The sequence below is a fragment of the Vidua macroura genome, unplaced genomic scaffold (assembly GCF_024509145.1).
Source record: "Vidua macroura isolate BioBank_ID:100142 unplaced genomic scaffold, ASM2450914v1 whyUn_scaffold_135, whole genome shotgun sequence".
Lineage (NCBI taxonomy): Eukaryota > Metazoa > Chordata > Aves > Passeriformes > Viduidae > Vidua > Vidua macroura.
The window spans coordinates 256,231-277,005 of record NW_026530552.1 but is presented as its reverse complement, the minus strand read 5'-3'; the positions used below and the strand labels follow the sequence as shown (position 1 = coordinate 277,005).

The 20,775-nt window shown below is 58.6% G+C and overlaps 1 protein-coding gene across 1 annotated transcript in view; it reads right to left on the bottom strand.

Moving 5' to 3' along the window:
- The window catches only part of PTK2B (protein tyrosine kinase 2 beta), a gene marked incomplete at its 3' end in the record, with an annotated part of 72,142 nt that overhangs the window by 28,864 nt on the left and 22,503 nt on the right, over positions 1-20,775 (bottom strand). Inside the window, 6 exon segments of the mRNA XM_053969208.1 lie at positions 1,224-1,278; positions 2,788-2,850; positions 7,113-7,192; positions 10,636-10,723; positions 13,027-13,205; positions 16,272-16,540. Coding sequence (XP_053825183.1) covers positions 1,224-1,278; positions 2,788-2,850; positions 7,113-7,192; positions 10,636-10,723; positions 13,027-13,205; positions 16,272-16,540 — 734 coding nt within the window.

The window sequence follows — 20,775 nt, the reverse complement described above, 5'->3', positions numbered from 1 at the left end:
GGACACACATGGACACACACGGACACACACGGACACACACGGACACACATGGACACATGGACACACATGGACACACACGGACACACAGGGACACACACGGACACACACGGACACACACGGACGTGCATGGACACATGGACACACACAGGGACACACACAGACACACACGGACACACACGGACACACACGGACGTGCATGGACACATGGACACATGGACACACACGGACATACACGGACACACAAGGACACACATGGACACGCATGGACACGCATGGACACATGGACACACACAGACACACACAGACACACAGGGACACACACGGACACACACGGACACACATGGACACACACGGACACATGGACACACGGACACACACAGACACACAGGGACACACACAGACACACACGGACACACACGGACACACGGACACACGGACACACACGGACACACGGACACACACAGACACACACGGACACACACGGACACACGGACACACGGACACACACGGACACACATGGACACACACGGACACACGGACACACACGGACACACACGGACACACACGGACACACACGGACACGCATGGACACACACGGACACACACGGACACATGGACACACACGGACACACACAGACACACACGGACACACACGGACACACACGGACACACACGGACACACAGGGACACGCATGGACACACACGGACACACACAGACACACACGGACACGCACGGACACACACAGAGACACAGGGACACACACGGACACACAGGGACACACACAGACACACACAGAGACACAAGGACACGCATGGACACATGGACACACACGGACACACAAGGACACACAAGGACACACATGGACACACACGGACACACATGGACACACATGGACACACACGGACACGCATGGACACATGGACACACACAGACACACACAGACACACAGGGACACACACGGACACACACGGACACACACGGACACACATGGACACACAGGGACACATGGACACACAGGGACACACACGGACACGCATGGACACATGGACACACATGGGCACACACGGACACGCATGGACACACGGACACACATGGACACACACGGACACACAAGGACACACATGGACACACATGGACACACATGGACACACGGACACACTCAAGGGCGTGGTCACGCGTGCCCCCAGGTGTCACACGCGTGTCACGCCCACGTGTCCCTCACCTTCAGGTTCTCCAGCATCTGGCTGGGGAAGAACAGGTCCAGCCCCACCTCCTTCCTGCGGGGCAGAGAATCCCGGGAATGTCAGCGGGAATTCCCATCCCGGCGACGCGGGCACCGCGCTGAGCGTGAGGGGGAGCCCGGAGTGCGGGAGAGGGGGCGGAGGGTTCCCGTCTTCATCTCCCAGGACGGGGAGGATGAGGAGATGAGGGAGGATGAGGAGGATGAGAAGTAGCAGGAGGATGAGGAAGATGAGGAAGATGAGGAGGATGAGGAGCAGCAGAAGGATGAGGAAGATGAGGAGGATGAGGAGGATGAGGAGGATGAGGAGGATGAAGAGCAGCAGAAGGATGAGGAGGATGAGGAGCAGCAGGAGAATGAGGATGAGGAAGAATGAGGAGGATGAGGAGTAGCAGGAGGATGAGGAAGATGAGGATGAGGAGGATGAGGAGGATGAGGAGCTGTGGGAGGATGAGGAGATGAGGGAGGGTGAGAAGATGTGGGAGGATGTGGAGATGTGGGAGGATGAGGAGGATGAGAAGCAGCAGGAGGATGAGGAGGATGAGGAGCCACAGGAGGATGAGGAGCAGTAGGAGGATGAGGAGGATGAGGAGCAGCAGGAGGATGAGGATGAGGAGGATGAGGAGGATGAGGAGCTACAGGAGGATGAGGAGGATGAGAAACTGGGAAGATGAGCAGCTGTGGGAAGGTGAAGAGCTACAGGAGGATGAGGAGCCACAGGAGGATGAGGAGCTGTGAGAAGATGAGGAGATGAGGGAGGGTGAGAAGATGTGGGAGAATGTGGAGATGTGGGAGGAGGAGGAGGATGAGGAGCTGAGGGAGGATGAGGAGCAGCAGAAGGATGAGGAAGATGAGGAGGATGATGAAGATGAGGACAATGAGGAGGATGAGGAAGATGAGGAGGGTGATGAGTAGCAGGAGGATGATGAAGATGAGGAGGATGAGGAGAATGAGGACGATGAGGAGGGTGATGAGTAGCAGAAGGATGATGAAGATGAGGAGGATGATGAAGATGAGGAGGATGAGGAGAATGAGGACGATGAGGAGTAGCAGGAGGAGGATGAGGAGGACAAGGAGGATGACGAGGATGATGAAGATGAAAAGGATGGGGAGAATGAGGATGATCAGGTGGAGGATGAAGATGAGAAGGACGAGGAGGACGAGGAATAGCAGGAGGAGGATGAGGAAGACGAGGAAGACGAGTAGGATGATAAAGATGAGGAGAATGAGGAGAATGAGGATGATCAGGAGGATGAGGAGTAGCAGGAGGAGGATGAGGAGGACAAGGAGGATGACGAGGATGATGAAGATGAAAAGGATGAGGAGAATGAGGATGAGCAGGTGGAGGATGAAGACGAGAAGGACGAGGAGGATGAGGAATAGCAGGAGGAGGATGAGGAGGACGAGGAGGATGAGGAGAATGAGGATGATCAGGAGGATGAAGAGGATGATGAAGATGAGGAGGATGAGGAGGACGAGGAGGATGGTGACGATGAGGAGGGTGAGGAAGGCCCTCAGCAGGTCCCCAGCCCCGGGCCGGACTCACTCCAGGAACTCGAAGTTGGATTTCTTGTCCAGCGCGTTCTGGGGCATGTCCTTGTAGAACCTCCTGGGGGACACGGGGACGGGGACGCCGGCCGGTGACACACGCCACCGTGGCCCGCGTGTCCCGCCATGTCCCCGTGTCCTTCCATGTCCCCACCACATGCCCCACCTTTCCATGTTCCCCATGTCCATCATGTCCCCCATGTCCCCATGTCCCTCCATGTCCCCACATCCCTCCATGTCCCCACGTCCCTCATGTACCCACATCCCCCACATCTCCCATATCCCCATGTCCCTCCATGTCCCCATGTCCCCCATGTCACCCATGTCCCCATGTCCCCACATCCCCCATGTCCACCATGTCCCACCATGTCCCTCATGTCCCTCTATGTCCCTCATGTCCCCCATGTCCCCTATGTCTCCCATGTCCCCAAATCCCTCATGTCCCCATGTCCCTCCATGTCCCCACATCCCCCACATCTCCCATGTCCCCATGTCCCTCCATGTCCCCATGCTCCCATGTCCCTCCATGTCCCCATGTCCCCATGTCCCTTCATGTCCCCTCATCCCCCATGTCCTCATGTCCCTCCCTGTCCCTCCATGTCCCTCCATGTCCCTCCATGTCCCCCATGTCCCTCCACATCCCCCATGTCCCCACGTCCCCCATGTCCCTCCATGTCCCCACGTCCCTCATGTACCCACATCCCCCACATCTCCCATGTCCCCATGTCCCTCCATGTCCCACCATGTCCCTCCATGTCCCCCATGTCCCCTATGTCCCACCATGTCCTCATGTCCTTCCATGCCCCCATGTCTCCCATGTCCCCTCATCCCTCCATGTCCCCCATGTCCCTCCATGTCCCCCATGTCCCCTCATCCCTCCATGTCCCCCATGTCCCTATGTCCCCATGTCCTTACGTGCCCCACACCCCCCATGTCCCCATGTCCCCTGTGTCCCCCATGTCCCTCATGCCCCCCATGTCCCCACCACATGCCCCACATCTCCATGTCCCCACATCCCCATGTCCCCCATGTCCCTCCATGTCCCTCCATGTCCCCCCATGTCCCCATGTCCCCCATGTCCTCCTGCCACCTCCAAAAGAGCTGGAACTTCCCTCCCCACCCCCACACGGACAGAAGGACACAGGGTCACAGGGACACTTGGGGACAAGGGACACGGGGACAGGGGAGACAGGGACACAAAGACACCGGGACAGTGGGACACATGGGGACAAGGGGACACAGGGACAGTGGGACGCATGGGGACAAGGGGACATAGGGACAAAATGACACAAAGACACAAGGACACAGGGCCAGGGGACACAAGGGGACACAGGGACAAAGCAACACAAAGACACAAGGACAGAAGAACACAGGGACAGTGGGACACAGCGGGACACAGCGGGACACAGGGGACACAGGGGACACAGGGCCAGGGGACACAAAAGGACACAAGAGGACACCAGGGGACACAAGGGGACACAGGGGACACCAGGGGACACGGGGACAAAACGACACAAAGACACAAGGACAGAAGAACACAGGGACAGTGGGACACAAGAGGACACCAGGGGACACGAGGGGACAAGGGGACACGGGGACACAAAGACACAATGACACAAAGATACAAGGACACAGGGCCAGGAGACACAAGGGGACAGCAGGGGACAGCAGGGGACACAGGGACAAAGCAACACAAAGACACAAGGACAGAAGAACACAGGGACAGTGGGACACAGTGGGACACAGGGGACACAAAGGGACACAGTGGGACACAGGGACACAACAACACAAAGACACAAGGACAGAAGAACACAGGGACAGTGGGACACAGTGGGACACAGGGGACACAAAGGGACACAGTGGGACAGAGGGACACAACGACACAAAGACACAAGGACAGAAGAACACAAGGACAGTGGGACACAGTGGGACACAGGGGACACAGGGGACACAGGGGACACAGGGGACACAGGGACACAATGACACAAAGACGCAAGGACACAGGGCCAGGAGACACAAGGGGACACAAGGGGACACAAGGGGACACGGGGCCAGGGGACACAAAAGGACACAAGAGGACAGCAGGGGACAGCAGGGGACACAGGGACAAAGCAACACAAAGACACAAGGACAGAAGAACACAGGGACAGTGGGACACAGTGGGACACAGGGGACACAGGGGACACAGGGGACACAGGGGACACAGGGCCAGGGGACACAAAAGGACACAAGAGGACACAAGAGGACACCGGGTGACACAAGGGGACAGCAGGGGACAGCAGGGGACACAGGGACAAAGCAACACAAAGACACAAGGACAGAAGAACACAGGGACAGTGGGACACAGTGGGACACAAGGGGACACAGGGGACACAGGGGACACAGGGGACACAGGGACACAATGACACAAAGACGCAAGGACACAGGGCCAGGAGACACAAGGGGACACAAGGGGACACCGCGGGGACACAAGGGGACACAAGGGGACACAAGGGGACACGGGGCCAGGGGACACAAAAGGACACAAGAGGACAGCAGGGGACAGCAGGGGACACAGGGACAAAACGACACAAAGACACAAGGACAGAAGAACACAGGGACAGTGGGACACAGTGGGACACAGGGGACAGCAGGGGACAGCAGGGACAGAACAACACAGAGACACGAAGACACAAGGACAGAAGGACACAGGGACAGTGGGACACAAGGGGACACCAGGGGACACGAGGGGACAAGGGGACACGGGGACACAGGGACACAATGACACAAAGATACAAGGACACAGGGCCAGGAGACACGAGGGGACAGCAGGGGACAGCAGGGGACGCCAGGGGACAGCAGGGGACACAGGGACAAAATGACACAAAGGACACAAGGACAGAAGAACACAGGGACAGTGGGACACAAGGGGACACAGGGGACACAAAGGGACACAGTGGGACAGAGGGACACAACGACACAAAGACACAAGGACAGAAGAACACAGGGACAGTGGGACACAGTGGGACACAGGGGACACGAGGGGACACAGGGGACACAAAGGGACACAGTGGGACAGAGGGACACAACGACACAAAGACACAAGGACAGAAGGACACAGGGACAGTGGGACACAAGAGGACACCAGGGGACACGAGGGGACAAGGGGACACGGGGACACAGGGACACAATGACACAAAGATACAAGGACACAGGGCCAGGAGACACGAGGGGACAGCAGGGGACAGCAGGGGACACAGGGACAAAGCAACACAAAGACACAAGGACAGAAGAACACAGGGACAGTGGGACACAGTGGGACACAGGGGACACAAAGGGACACAGTGGGACAGAGGGACACAACGACACAAAGACACAAGGACAGAAGAACACAGGGACAGTGCGACACAAGAGGACACCAGGGGACACGAGGGGACTAGGGAACACGGGGACACAAAGACACAATGACACAAAGATACAAGGACACAGGGCCAGGAGACACGAGGGGACAGCAGCGGACAGCAGGGGACAGCAGGGGACATAGGGACAAAGCAACACAAAGACACAAGGACAGAAGAACACAGGGACAGTGGGACACAGTGGGACACAGGGGACACAGGGGACACAGGGGACACAGGGGACACAGGGCCAGGGGACACAAAAGGACACAAGAGGACACAAGAGGACACCGGGTGACACAAGGGGACAGCAGGGGACAGCAGGGGACACAGGGACAAAGCAACACAAAGACACAAGGACAGAAGAACACAGGGACAGTGGGACACAGTGGGACACAGGGGACACAGGGGACACAGGGGACACAGGGGACACAGGGACACAATGACACAAAGACGCAAGGACACAGGGCCAGGAGACACAAGGGGACACAAGGGGACACAAGGGGACACAAGGGGACACGGGGCCAGGGGACACAAAAGGACACAAGAGGACAGCAGGGGACAGCAGGGGACACAGGGACAAAACGACACAAAGACACAAGGACAGAAGAACACAGGGACAGTGGGACACAGGTGACACAAGGGGACACAAGGGGACACAGGTGACACAGCAGGGGACACAGGGGACACAGGTGACACAAGGGGACACAGGGGACACAAGGGGACACAGGGGACACAGGGGACACAGCAGGGGACACAGGGGACACAGGTGACACAAGGGGACACAGGGGACACAGGGGACACATCAGGGGACACAGGGGACACAAGGGGACACAAGGGGACACAGGGGACACAGGGGACACAGCAGGGGACACAGGGGACACAAGGGGACACAGGGGACACAGCAGGGGACAGCAGGGGACACGGGGGACAGGGCCAGGCGTACCTGAGCTCGAGGCAGCCCAGCTGCAGCGCCATGCCCTCGCTGACCTTGCTGGCGTAGCTCTGCATGTACTCACTGCGGAGCTGGGGGACACCGCGGGGACACCGGGGACACCGCGTCACCGCGGGGACACCGGGGACAGCAGGGGACACCGCGTCACCGCGGGGACACCGGGGACACTGCGTCACCGCGGGGACACCGCGGACAGCAGGGGACACCGGGGACACCGCGTCACCGCGGGGACACCGCGGGGACGCTGCGTCACCACGGGGACACCGGGGGCAGCAGGGGACACCGGGGACACCGCGTCACCACGGGGACACCGGGGACAGCAGGGGACACCGCGTCACCGTGGGGACACCGGGGACACTGCGTCACCGCGGGGACACCGCGGACAGCAGGGGACACCGGGGACACCGCGTCACCGCGGGGACACCGCGGGGACACTGCGTCACCACGGGGACACCGGGGGCAGCAGGGGACACCGCGTCACCGCGGGGACACCGGGGACAGCAGGGGACACCGGGGACACCGCGTCACCGCGGGGACACCGCGGGGACGCTGCGTCACCACGGGGACACCGGGGGCAGCAGGGGACACCGGGGACACCGCGTCACCGCAGGGACACCGGGGACAGCAGGGGACACTGGGGACACCGCGTCACCGCAGGGACACCGGGGACAGCAGGGGACAGCCAGGACACCCAGGGACACCGCGGGGACACCGGGGACACCGCGTCACCACGGGGACACCGGGGGGACACCGGGGAAACCGGGGGGACATCGGGGACACCGCGTCACCATGGGGACACCGTGGGGACACCGGGGACACCGCGTCACTGCAGGGACACCACAGGGACACCAGGGACACCGGGGGGACATCGGGGACACCGCGTCACTGCGGGGACACGGCGGGGACACCGGGGACACCGCGTCACTGCAGGGACACCACAGGGACACCGGGGACACCGGGGGGACACCGGGGACACCGCGTCACTGCGGGAACAGCACGGGGACACCCAGGACACCGGGGACACCACAGGGACATTGGGGACACCGCGTCACCGCGGGGACACCGTGGGGACACCGGGGACACCGCGTCACCGCGGGGACACCGCAGGGACATTGGGGACACCACGTCACCATGGGGACACCGCGGGGACACCGGGGACACCGCGTCACCGCTGGGACACCGGAGGGACATTGGGGACACCACGTCACCATGGGGACACCGCGGGGACACCGGGGACACCGGGGGGACATCGGGGACACCACGTCCCCGCTGGTACACCGTGGGGACACCGGGGACACCGGGGACACGGGGGACACCCAGGGACACCAGGGGGACACTGGGGACACCGTGTCACCGCGGGGACACCGCGGGGACACCGCGGGGACACCGGATCACAGCGGGGATACCGGAGACAGCAGGGGACAGCCAGGACACCCAGGGACAGCGCAGGGACACCGGGGTCAGCAGGGGAGACCGGGGACATTGGGGACACTGTGTCACCACAGGGACACCGTGGGGACACCGGGGACACTGGGGACACCAGGGACACCGGGGTCAGCAGGGGAGACCGGGGACATTGGGGACACTGTGTCACCACAGGGACACCGTGGGGACACCGGGGACACTGGGGACACCAGGGACACCGGGGTCAGCAGGGGAGACCGGGGACAGCAGGGACAGCGCGTCACCGTCACTGCAGGGACACCGGGGGGACACCGGGGACACCGGGGGGACATCGGGGACACCGGGGACACTGGGGACACCCAGGGACACCAGGGGGACATCGGGGACACCGGGGTCAGCAGGGGAGACCGGGGACAGCAGGGACAGAGCGTCACCGTCACTGCAGGGACACCGGGGGGACATCGGGGGACATCTCAAGTCCCTGGGTGTCCCAGCATGTCCCTGGACATCCCGGGATGTCCCTGGATGTCCCAGGACGTCCGTGGGTGTCCCTGGGTGTCCCAGGATGTCCCAGAATGTTGCTGGATGTCCCTGGATGTCCCTGAACGTCCCTGGATGTCCCAGGATGTCCCAGGATGTCCCTGGAAATCCCTGGGTGTCCCAGGATGTCCCAGGATGTCCCTGGAGGTCCCTGGAGGTCCCTGGATGTCCCAGGATGTCCCAGGACATCCCGGGATGTCCCAGGATGTCCCAGAACGTCCCTGGATGTCCCTGGGTGTTCCAGGATGTCCCAGAATGTCGCTGGATGTCCCTGGGTGTCCCTGGATGTCCCTGGACGTCCCTGGATGTCCCAGGATGTCCCAGGATGTCCCTGGAAATCCCTGGGTGTCCCTGGATGTCCCAGCATGTCCCTGGATGTCCCTGGATGTCCCTGAACATCTCTGGATGTCCCAGAATGTCGCTGGATGTCCCTGGATGTCCCTGGGTGTTCCGGGATGTCCCTGGGTGTCCCAGGATGTCCCTGGGTGTCCCTGAACGTCCCTGGGTGTCCCAGGATGTCCCAGGATGTCCCAGGACATCCCTGGACATCCCTGGACGTCCCTGGATGTCCCTGGATGTCCCTGGGTGTCCCTGGATGTCCCAGCATGTCCCTGGATATCCCTGGATGTCCCTGGTCGTTCCTGGATGTCCCTGGACGTCCCTGGGTGTCCCTGGGTGTCCCAGGAAGTCCCTGGATGTCCCTGGGTGTCCCTGGTTGTCCCTGGGCGTCCCAGGATGTCCCAGGACATCCCTGGACATCCCTGGACATCCCAGGAAGTCCCTGGATGTCCCAGGATGTCCCTGGGTGTTCCAGGAAGTCCCTGGATATCCCTGGATGTCCCTGGTCGTTCCTGGATGTCCCTGGATGTCCCTGGACGTCCCTGGGTGTCCCAGGAAGTCCCTGGATGTCCCTGGGTGTTCCAGGAAGTCCTTGGATGTCCCTGGATGTCCCTGGACGTCCCTGGGTGTCCCAGGATGTCCCTGGGCGTCCCAGGATGTCCCAGGACATCCCTGGACATCCCTGAACGTCCCTGGGTGTCCCAGGATGTCCCAGGATGTCCCAGGACATCCCTGGACATCCCTGGATGTCCCTGGATGTCCCTGGATGTCCCTGGGTGTCCCTGGATGTCCCAGCATGTCCCTGGATATCCCTGGATGTCCCTGGTCGTTCCTGGATGTCCCTGGACGTCCCTGGGTGTCCCTGGATGTCCCAGGATGTTCCTGGATGTCCCTGGGTGTCCCAGGACATCCCTGAACATCTCAGGATGTCCCAGCATGTCCCAGGATGTCCCAGGACGTCCCAGGACGTCCCTGGATGTCCCTGGACATCCCTGGATGTCCCAGAATGTCCCTGGGTGTCCCAGGACGTCCCTGGTCATCCTTGGATGTCCCTGGACATCCTGGATGTCCCTGGACGTCCCTTCTGGCCATTCCCAGCAGCAGGACGGGGCCACCACCGCCACCCCAAGGGTGACAAAACCTTGGAATCTCGGGAATCTCGGGATTCTCGGGAATCTCGGGAATTTTGGGAATTCTGGGGCCGTAGAGGGGACGCTGGAGCAGCCCTGACCTGCTGGTAGAAGTAGAGCAGCGTGGTCCGGTCCTCCTTGAAGCGCTCCATGAAATCCTCCGGCAGGTACCGGATCTGGAGGTCGTACCTGGACAAAGCCATCCGCGTCCCTGTCACCTCCTGAGGGACATCCCACTGTCCCCAACACCTCCTGAGGGACATCTCCGTGTCCCTGTCACCTCCAGAGTGACATCCCAGTGTCCCTGTCACCTCCTGAGGGACATCCCACTGTCCCCAACACCTCCTGAGGGACATCCCAGGGTCCCCAACACCTCCTGAGGGACATCCCAGTGTACCTGTCACCTCCAGAGTGACATCTCCATGTCATTGTCACCTCCAGAGCGACATCCCAGTGTCCCCAACACCTTCTGAGGGACATCCCTGTGTCCCCAACACCTCCTGAGGGACATCTCCATGTCCCTGCCACCTCCTGAGGGACATCCCAGTGTCCCCAAACACCTCCTGAGGGACATCTCTGTGTCCCTGTCACCTCCAGAGGGACATCCCAGTGTCCCCAACACCTCCTGAGGGACATCCCTGTGTACCCAACCCCTCCTGAGGGACATCCCAGTGTCCCCAACACCTCCTGAGGGACATCTCCGTGTCCCTGTCACCTCCAGAGTGACATCCCAGTGTCCCCAACACCTCCTGAGGGACATCCCAGTGTACCTGTCACCTCCAGAGTGACATCTCCATGTCATTGTCACCTCCAGAGCGACATCCCAGTGTCCCCAACACCTCCTGAGGGACATCTCCATGTCCCTGCCACCTCCTGAGGGACATCTCCATGTCCCTGCCACCTCCTGAGGGACATCCCAGTGTCCCCAAACACCTCCTGAGGGACATCCCAGTGTCCCCAACACCTCCTATGGGACATCTCTGTGTCCCCAGCACCTCCTGAGGGACATCCCAGTGTCCCCAAACACCTCCTGAGGGACATCCCAGTGTCCCTGTCACCTCCTGAGGGAGGTCCCAGTGTCCCCAACACCTCCTGAGGGACATCTCCATGTCCCTGCCACCTCCTGAGGGACATCCCAGTGTCCCCAACACCTCCTATGGGACATCTCTGTGTCCCCAGCACCTCCTGAGGGACATCCCAGTGTCCCCAACACCTCCTGAGGGACATCTCCGTGTACCTGTCACCTCCAGAGTGACATCTCCATGTCATTGTCACCTCCAGAGTGACATCCCAGTGTCCCCAACCCCTCCTGAGTGACATCCCAGTGTCCCCAACACCTCCTTCGGGACATCTCCATGTTCTTGTCACCTCCACTGTGACATCTCCCTGTCCCTGTCACCTCCACAGTGCCACCTCATGTCCCTGTCACCTCCAGAGTGAAATCTCTGTGTCCCCAACACCTCCTGAGGGACACCTCCATGTCCCTGTCACCTCCAGAGTGACATCCCAGTGTCCCCAACCCCTCCTGAGGGACACCTCCGTGTCTGTCACCTCCATAGTAACATAGTGTCCCCAACACCTCCTGAGGGACACCTCCATGTCCCTGTCACCTCCACAATGCCACCTCCACGTCCCTGTCACCTCCTGAGGGACACCTCCACGTCCCTGTCACCTCCACAGTGACACCTCCGTGTACCCAACACCTCCTGAGGGACACCTCCATGTCCCTGTCACCTCCAGAGTGACATCCCAGTGTCCCCAACCCCTCCTGAGGGACACCTCTGTGTCTCTGTCACCTCCATAGTAACATCACATTGTCCCCAACACCTCCAGAGTGACACCTCCATGTCCCTATCACCTCCGTGTCCCTGTCACCTCCTGAGGGACATCCCAGTGTCCCCAACACCTCCTGAGGGACACCTCCATGTCCCTGTCACCTCCTGAGTGACATCCCAGTGTCCCCAACACTTCTGGAGGGTCACCGCTAGGTGCTTGTCACCTCCAGAGTGACATCCCAGTGTCCTTGTCAATTCCTGAGTGACACCTCCATGTCCCTGTCACCTCCACAGTGACACCTCTGTGTCCCCAACACCTCCTGAGGGACATCTCCATGTCCCTGTCACCTCCTGAGGGACACCTCCACATCCCTGTCACCTCCAGAGCCATTCCAGTTTCCCCAACATCTCCACAGTGCCACCTCCACATCCCTGTCACCTCCACAGTGCCACCTCCACGTCCCTGTCACCTCCAGAGTGACACCTCCATGTCCCTGTCACCTCCACAGTGACACCTCCACGTCCCCAACACCTCCTGAGGGACATCTCCATGTCCCTGTCACCTCCAGAGTGACATCCCAGTGTCCCCAACACCTCCAGAGTGACACCTCCACGTCCCTGTCACCTCCAGAGTGACACTTCGCGTCCCCAACCCCTCGGCCCTTGCCACCGCGAGGATTTCGGGGCGCACGGGGGGTGGGGGGGACACGGCCCCACCTCCACTCGGCTTCCAGGTGGAGGCACTCGTATTTCTCCTGGACCTCTCCCACCGTCAGCTCGGGGTGCAGCCAGTGGACCTCGTCCGACTTGACGTGCTTGAGCCGCAGGCCGTAGCACTCGGACAGACGGACGTCCGGCCCGATCCGCCCGCTCAGCAGGATGGACCGGATCACCTCCTGGGAAAAAAAAAAAAAAGGGGGAATCGTGGGATGGTTTGGGTTGGGAAAGGAGCTCCAGACCCATCCCGGCGCAACGCCGCCAGCCGAGGGCGAGACAACATTTCCTGGGACGCTGCCCAGGGATTCGCTGGGAATTCCAGCCCAGCCGGGAATTCCTTCCCATGATCCCCAAAATCCCAAGCTCCCCTTTCCCACTGGAAGCCATTCCCTGGCTCCTCCAGCCCTTCCCCAAATTCCAGCTCTCCTTTCCCTCTGGAAAAGGCTCCAAGGATTCCCTGGATCCTTCCCCGATCCAGCTGCACATTCCCAGCTCTCCCAGCCTGGCATTGGATCCAGCCCCATCCCAACTCCTCTTTGAGAACAAATTTTGGGATCCATGGGCTTCACTGGGAACTCGGGACTCCAGGAAAGGATCTCCCTTCCCTTTTCCATCCCCCAAATCCCATAAAAACCCCTCAGGATGGATCCTGAGTGTCCTTGATCCCAGAATCCCGGAATGGTTTGGATGGGATCCATGGGCCTTCAATCCCATCCCAGGGACACTTCCCACGATTCCAGGCTGATCCAAATCCACCCTTGGACACTGCCAGGGATCCAGGGATTCTCTGGGAATTCCAGCCCAGCCGGGAATTCCTTCCCAAGATCCCAATATCCCAAGCTCCCCTTTCCCACTGGAAGCCATTCCCTGGCTCCTGGCCCTCCAGCCCTTCCCCAAATTCCAGCTCTCCTGGAGCCCCTTTGGGATCGGGAAGCGGCTCCGAGGATTCCCTGGATCCTTCCCTGATCCAGCTGCACATTCCCAGTTCTCCCAGCCTGGGACTGGATCCATCCCCATCCCGATTCCTCTTTTTGAGAAGGAATTTGGGGATCCAGGGGCTTCACTGGGAATTCGGGACTCCAGGAAGGGTCTCCCTTCCATTTTCCATCCCCCAAATCCCATAAAAACCCCTCAGGATGGATCCTGAGTGTCCTTGATCCCAGAATCCCAGAATGGTTTGGGATGGGATCCATGGAACTTCAATCCCATCCCAGGGACACTTCCCACGATCCCAGGCTGATCCAAATCCACCCTTGGACACTGCCAGAGATCCGGGGATTCTCTGGGAATTCCAGCCAGGCCAGGAATTCCTTCCCAAGATCCCAAAATCCCAAGCTCCCCTTTCCCACTGGAAGCCACTCCCTGGCTCGTCCAGCCCTTCCCCAAATTCCAGCTCTCCTTTCCCTCTGGAAAAGGTTCCAAGGATTCCCTGGATCCTTCCCCGATCCAGCTGCACATTCCCAGCTCTCCCAGCCTGGCATTGGATCCAGCCCCATCCCAACTCCTCTTTGAGAACAAATTTCGGGATCCATGGGCTTCACTGGGAACTCGGGACTCCAGGAAGGGTCTCCCTTCCCTTTTCCATCCCCCAAATCCCATAAAAATCCCTCGGGATGGATTCCTGAGTGTCCTTGATCCCAGAATCCCGGAATGGTTTGGGATGGGATCCGTGGACCTTCAATCCCATCCCAGGGACACTTCCCACGATCCCAGGGTGATCCAAACCCACCCTTGGACACTGCCAGGGATCCAGGGATTCTCTGGGAATTCCAGCCCGGCCGGGAATTCCTTCCCAAGATCCCAAAATCCCAAGCTCCCCTTTCCCACTGGAAGCCATTCCCTGGCTCCTCCAGCCCTTCCCCAAATTCCAGCTCTCCTTTCCCTCTGGAAAAGGCTCCAAGGATTCCCTGGATCCTTCCCCGATCCAGCTGCACATTCCCAGCTCTCCCAGCCTGGCATTGGATCCAGCCCCATCCTGATTCCTCCTGGAGAAGGAATTTTGGGATCCAGGGGTTTCACTGGGAATTGGGGACTCCAGGAAGTTTCTCCATTCCCTTTTCCATCCCCAAATTCCATAAAAATCCCTTGGGATGGATTCCTGAGTGTCCTTGATCCCGGAATCCCAGAATGGTTTGGGTGGGAGCGGACCTCAAAACTCATCCAGCCCAAAATTCCCAACTTTTCCATCCTTGGGTTCTCCTCAACCTCTTGGGAAACGCGGCTGGAAGGAGCCGATCCAGCCCTGGGTTGGCCAATCCCAGCACCAAACTCCCAATCCCAGCCCCAAATTCCCAATCCCAGCCCCGAATTCCCAATCTAGCCCTGAATTACCAATCCCAGCCCTGAATTCCCAATCCCAGCCCTGAATTCATAATCCCAATCCCAAATTCCCAATCCCAATCCCGAATTCCCAATCCCAGCCCCAAATTCCCAATCTAGCCCCAAATTCCCAATCCCAACCCCAAATTCTCAATCCCAGTGATGAATTCCCAATCCCAGTCCCAAATTCTCAATCCCAGCCCCAAATTCCCAATCCCAGCCCCGAATTCCCAATCCCAGCCCTGAATTCATAATCCCAATCCCAAATTCCCAATCCCAATCCCGAATTCCCAATCCCAGCCCCAAATTCCCAATCTAGCCCCAAATTCCCAATCCCAACCCCAAATTCTCAATCCCAGTGATGAATTCCCAATCCCAGTCCCAAATTCTCAATCCCAGCCCCAAATTCCCAATCCCAGCCCCGAATTCCCAATCACAGCCCCGAATTCCCAATCTCAGCCCCAAATTCCCAATTCCAGCCCCAAATTCCCAATCCCAGTACTGAATTCCCAATTCCAGCCCTGAATTCCCAATCCCAGCCCCAAATTCCCAATCCCAGCCCTGAATTCCCAATCCCAGCCCTAAATTCCCAATTCCAACCCTGAATTCCCATTCCCAGCCCCGAATTCCCAACCCCAGCCCTAAATTCCCAATCCCAGCCCCAAATTCCCAATCCCAGCCTCAAATTCCCAATCCCAGCCATGAATTCCCAATCCCAGCCATGAATTCCCAATCCCATCCCTGAATTCCAAATCCCATCCCTGAAATCCCAATCCCAGCCCTGAATTCCCAATCCCAGCCTCGAATTCCCAATCCCAGCCATGAATTCCGAATCCCAGCCCTGAATTCCAAATCCCAGCCCTTAATTCCCAATCCCAGGCCTGAATTCCCAATCCCAGCCCCGATCCCGCCCTTTCCCCACCTACCCGGATCTCCGTGGCCACGGAGCACTTGACCAGCTTGAAGTTCTTGCCCAGGTTGAAGCTGTTGCTGTAGAAGCAAACCTTGAGGATCCGCGTCTCCTCCTTATCCCAATCCCGATCCCAATCCCGATCCCGATCCGTGTCCGGCGTCCCCATGGCCTCCAGGGTCCCGGAAAGGCTGCGGGAGGAGCTGCTCCGGGGGCGTCCGAGGGGCTCGGGAATGGCGGTCATCCTCAGGAGAGCCGGGGCGTTAGGAGCGGAGCATCCCTTCCCTGCGGGGAACGACGGCGCCGTGGGATCGGGATGCGTCGGAAGGGTGGGGAAGGGGAAAAAGGGGAAAAAGGGAAAGGGGGAAAAGGGGAAAAGGAAAGGGGAAAAGGGAAAGGGGGGAAAGGGGAACGGGGGAAAAGGGGAAAAGGTGGAAAGGGGAAAAAGGGGGAAAGGGGGAAAAAGGGAAAAGGGGAAAAGGAAAGGGGAAAGGGGAAAGGGGAAAGGGGGAAAAGGGGAAAAAGGGAAAAGGGGAAAAGGAAAGGGGAAAGGGGGAAAAGGGGAAAAGTGGAAAAGGGGAAAAGGGGAAAAGGGGAAAGTGAAATGGGGAAAAGTGAAAGGGAAAATGAAAAAGGCAAAAGGGAAAGGGAAAGGGAAAAGGGGGAAAGGGGGAAAGGGGAAAAGGGGAAAAGGGAAAGGGGGAAAAGTGAAATGGGGAAAAAAGGGGAAAAGGGGAAAAGGGGAAAAGGGGAAAAGCGAAGGGGAAAATGGAAAAGGAAAGGAAAAAGGGGAAAAGGGGAAAAACAGGAAAAGGAAAGGGCAAAGGGAAAGGGGAAAAGTGAAAAGGAGAAAAGAGGAAAAGGAAAAGGGAAATGGAAAGGGGGAAAGGAGGAAAAGGGGAAAAGGGGGGAAAGTGGAAAAGGGGAAAGTGAAAAGGGGAAAAGTGAAAGAGAAAATGAAAAGGGCAAAAGGGAAAGGGAAAGGGAAAGGGAAAGGGAAAGGGAAAGGGAAAGGGAAAAGGGAAAAGGGAAAGGGAAAAGGGAAAAGGGGAAAAAGGAAAGGGGGAAGAAGGAAAAGGAGAAAAGGGGAAAAGGGGAAAAGGGGAAAGGAAAAGGGGAAAGGCGAAAAGGAAAGGGAAAGGGAAGGGGAAAGGAAAGGGAAAGGGAAAGGGAAAGGGAAAGGGAAAGGGAAATGGAAAGGGAAAGGGAAAGGGAAAGGGGGACACTTAGGGACATCTCCGTGTCCCTGTCACCTCTAGAGTGACATCTCCCTGTCCCCTCCAGAGTGACACCTCCATGTCCCCAGCACCTCCAGAGTGACATCACATTGTCCCCAACACCTCCTGAGGGACATCTCCCTGTCCCTGTCACCTCCTGAGGGACATCTCTGTGTCCCTGTCACCTCCTGAGGGACATCCCAGTGTCCCCAACACCTCCTGAGGGACATCTCTGTGTCCCTGTCACCTCCTGAGGGACATCCCAGTGTCCCCAACACCTCCTGAGGGACATCTCTGTGTCCCTGTCACCTCCTGAGGGACATCCCAGTGTCCCCAACACCTCCTGAGGGACATCTCTGTGTCCCTGTCACCTCCTGAGGGACATCCCAGTGTCCCCAACACCTCCTGAGGGACATCTCTGTGTCCCTGTCACCTCCTGAGGGACATCTCCGTGTCCCTGTCACCTCCACAGTGCCACCTCATGTCCCTGTCACCTCCAGAGTGACATCTCCATATCCCTGTCACCTCCACAGCAACAACCCCACATCCCTGTCACCTCCACAGTGACACCTCCATGTCCTGTCTCCTCCAGAGTGACATCTCCATGTCCCTGTAACGTCCACAGTGACACCTCCGTGTCCCTGTCACGATCACAGTGACACTTTCATATCCACGTCACCACCACGGTGACACCTCCATCTCCTTGTCACCTCCAGAGTGACACCTCCATGTCCCTGTCGCCTCCACAGTGACACCTCCAAGTCCTTGTCACCTCCAGAGTGACACCCCCGTGTCACTGTCACCTCCAGAGTGACACCTGCATGACCCTGTCACCTCCAGACCAACACCCCCATGTCCCTGTCACCTCCATAGTGACACTTCCATGTCTCTGTCATATCCACAGTGACATTTCCATGTCCGTGTCACCACCATGGTGACACCTCCATGTCCTTGCCACCTCCAAACTGACACCTCCAAGTCCCTGTCACCTCCTGACTGACATGTCCAAGTCCCTGTCACCTCCTGACTGACATGTCCAAGTCCCTGTCACCTCCAGAGTGGCACCTCCATGCCCCTGTCACCTCCCCAGTAACACCTCCACATCCCGGTCACGTCCACAGTGATACCTGCATGTCCCTGTCACCTCCAGTGTGACACTTTCATGTCCCTGTCACGATCACAGTGACAATTCCATGTCCCTGTCACCTTCAGAGTGACACCTCCATGTCCCTGTCACCTCCACAGCGATACCTCCAAGTCTCTGTCACCTCCAGAGTGACACCTCCATGTACCTGTCACATCCACAGTGACACTTCCATGTCCGCATCACCACCATGGTGACACCTCCATGTCCTTGTCACTTCCAAACTGATACCTCCATGTCCCTGTCACCTCCAGAGTGACACCTCCAAGTCCTTGTCACCTCCAAACTGACACCTCCGAGTCCCTGTCACCTCCAGACTGACATGTCCAGGTCCCTGTCACCTCCACAGCGGTACCTCAATGTACTCGTCACCACCAGTGTGACACTTTCATGTCCCTGTCACCTCCAGAGTGACACCTCCATGTCCCTGTCACCTCCAAAACATCTCCATGTCCTTATCACCACCAGGGTGACACCTCCACGGCCCTGTCACCTCCAGAGTGACACCTCCATGTCCTTGTCATTTCCACAGTGACAATTTCATGTCCGCGTCACCACCATGGTGCCACCGCCATGTCCTTGTCACCTCCACAGTGACACCTCCATGTCTTTGTCACCACCATGGTGACACCTCCATGTCCCTGTCACCTCCACAGTGACACCTCCATGTCCTTGTCACCTCCGAACTGACACCTCCATGTCTTTGTCACCACCATGGTGACACCTCCATGTCCCTGTCACCTCCACAAGGAGACTTTAATGTCCCTGTCACCTCCAGAGTGACACCTCCATGTCCCTGTCATGTCCACAGTGACACTTCCATGTCCTCGTCACCATCATGGTGACACCTCCAAGTCCCTGTCACCTCCCCAGTGACATCCCCGTGTCCTTGTCACTTCCAAACTAACACCTCCATGTCCTTGTCACCTCCCCAGTGCCACCTCTATGTCCTTGTCACCTCCCCAGTGACACCCCCATGTCCCTGTCACCTCCACAGTGCCACCTCCATGTCCTTGTCACTTCCAGAGTGACACTTTCATGTCCCTGTCAGTTCCATAGTGACACCTACGCGCCCTTGTCACCTCCAGAGTGGCATGTCCACGTCCCTGTCACCTCCACAGTGACACCTCCATGTCCCCATCAGCACCTCCACATCCTTGTCACCTCCAAACTGACACCTCCTTGTCCCTGTCACCTCCAGAGTGACACTTCCATGTCCTTGTCACCTCCAAACCTCCACTTCCATGTCCCTGTCACCTCCCCAGTGACAACTCCAAGTCCCTGTCACCTCCACAAGGACACTTTAATGTCCCTGTCACCTCCCGAGTGACACCTCCATGTCCTTGTCACATCCAAACCGACATCTCCATGTCCCTGTCACCTCCACAGTGACACTTCCATGTCCGCGTCACCACCTCAGTGACACTTCCATGTCCTTGTCACTTCCAAACACACCGCCATGTCCCTGTCACCTCCAGAGTGACACCTCCATGCCCCTGTCACCTCCCCAGTAACACCTCCACATCCCTGTCACGTCCACAGTGATACCTGCATGTCCCTGTCACCTCCAGAGTGACATCTCCACGTCCTTGTCACGATCACAGTGACACTTTCATGTCCACGTCACCACCACGGTGACACCTCCATCTCCTTGTCACCTCCATAGTGACACTTTCATGTCCTCATAACCACCATGGTGCCACCTCCACGTCCCTGTCACCTCCACAGTGACATCCCCGTGTCCTTGTCACTTCCAAACTGACACTTCCATGTCCCTGTCACCTCCACAGTGCCACCTCCACGTCCTTGTCGCATCCACAGTGACAGCTCCATGTCCACGTCACCACCATGGTGACACCTCCACATCCTTGTCACCTCCAGATTGACATCTTCATGTCCTTGTCACCTCCAGAGTGACACCTCCAAGTCCTTGTCACCTTCAGAGTGACATGTCCATGTCCCTGTCACCTCCACAGTGACACCTCCATGTCCCTGTCACCTCCACAGCAACACATCCCTGTCCCTGTCACCTCCAGGGTGACACATCCCTGTCCTTGTCACCTCCAGAGTGACACCTCCCTGTCCCTGTCACCTCCCCAGGGCCACCTCCATGTCCCTGTCACCCTCAGGGTGACACTTTCACGTCCCTGTCACTTCCA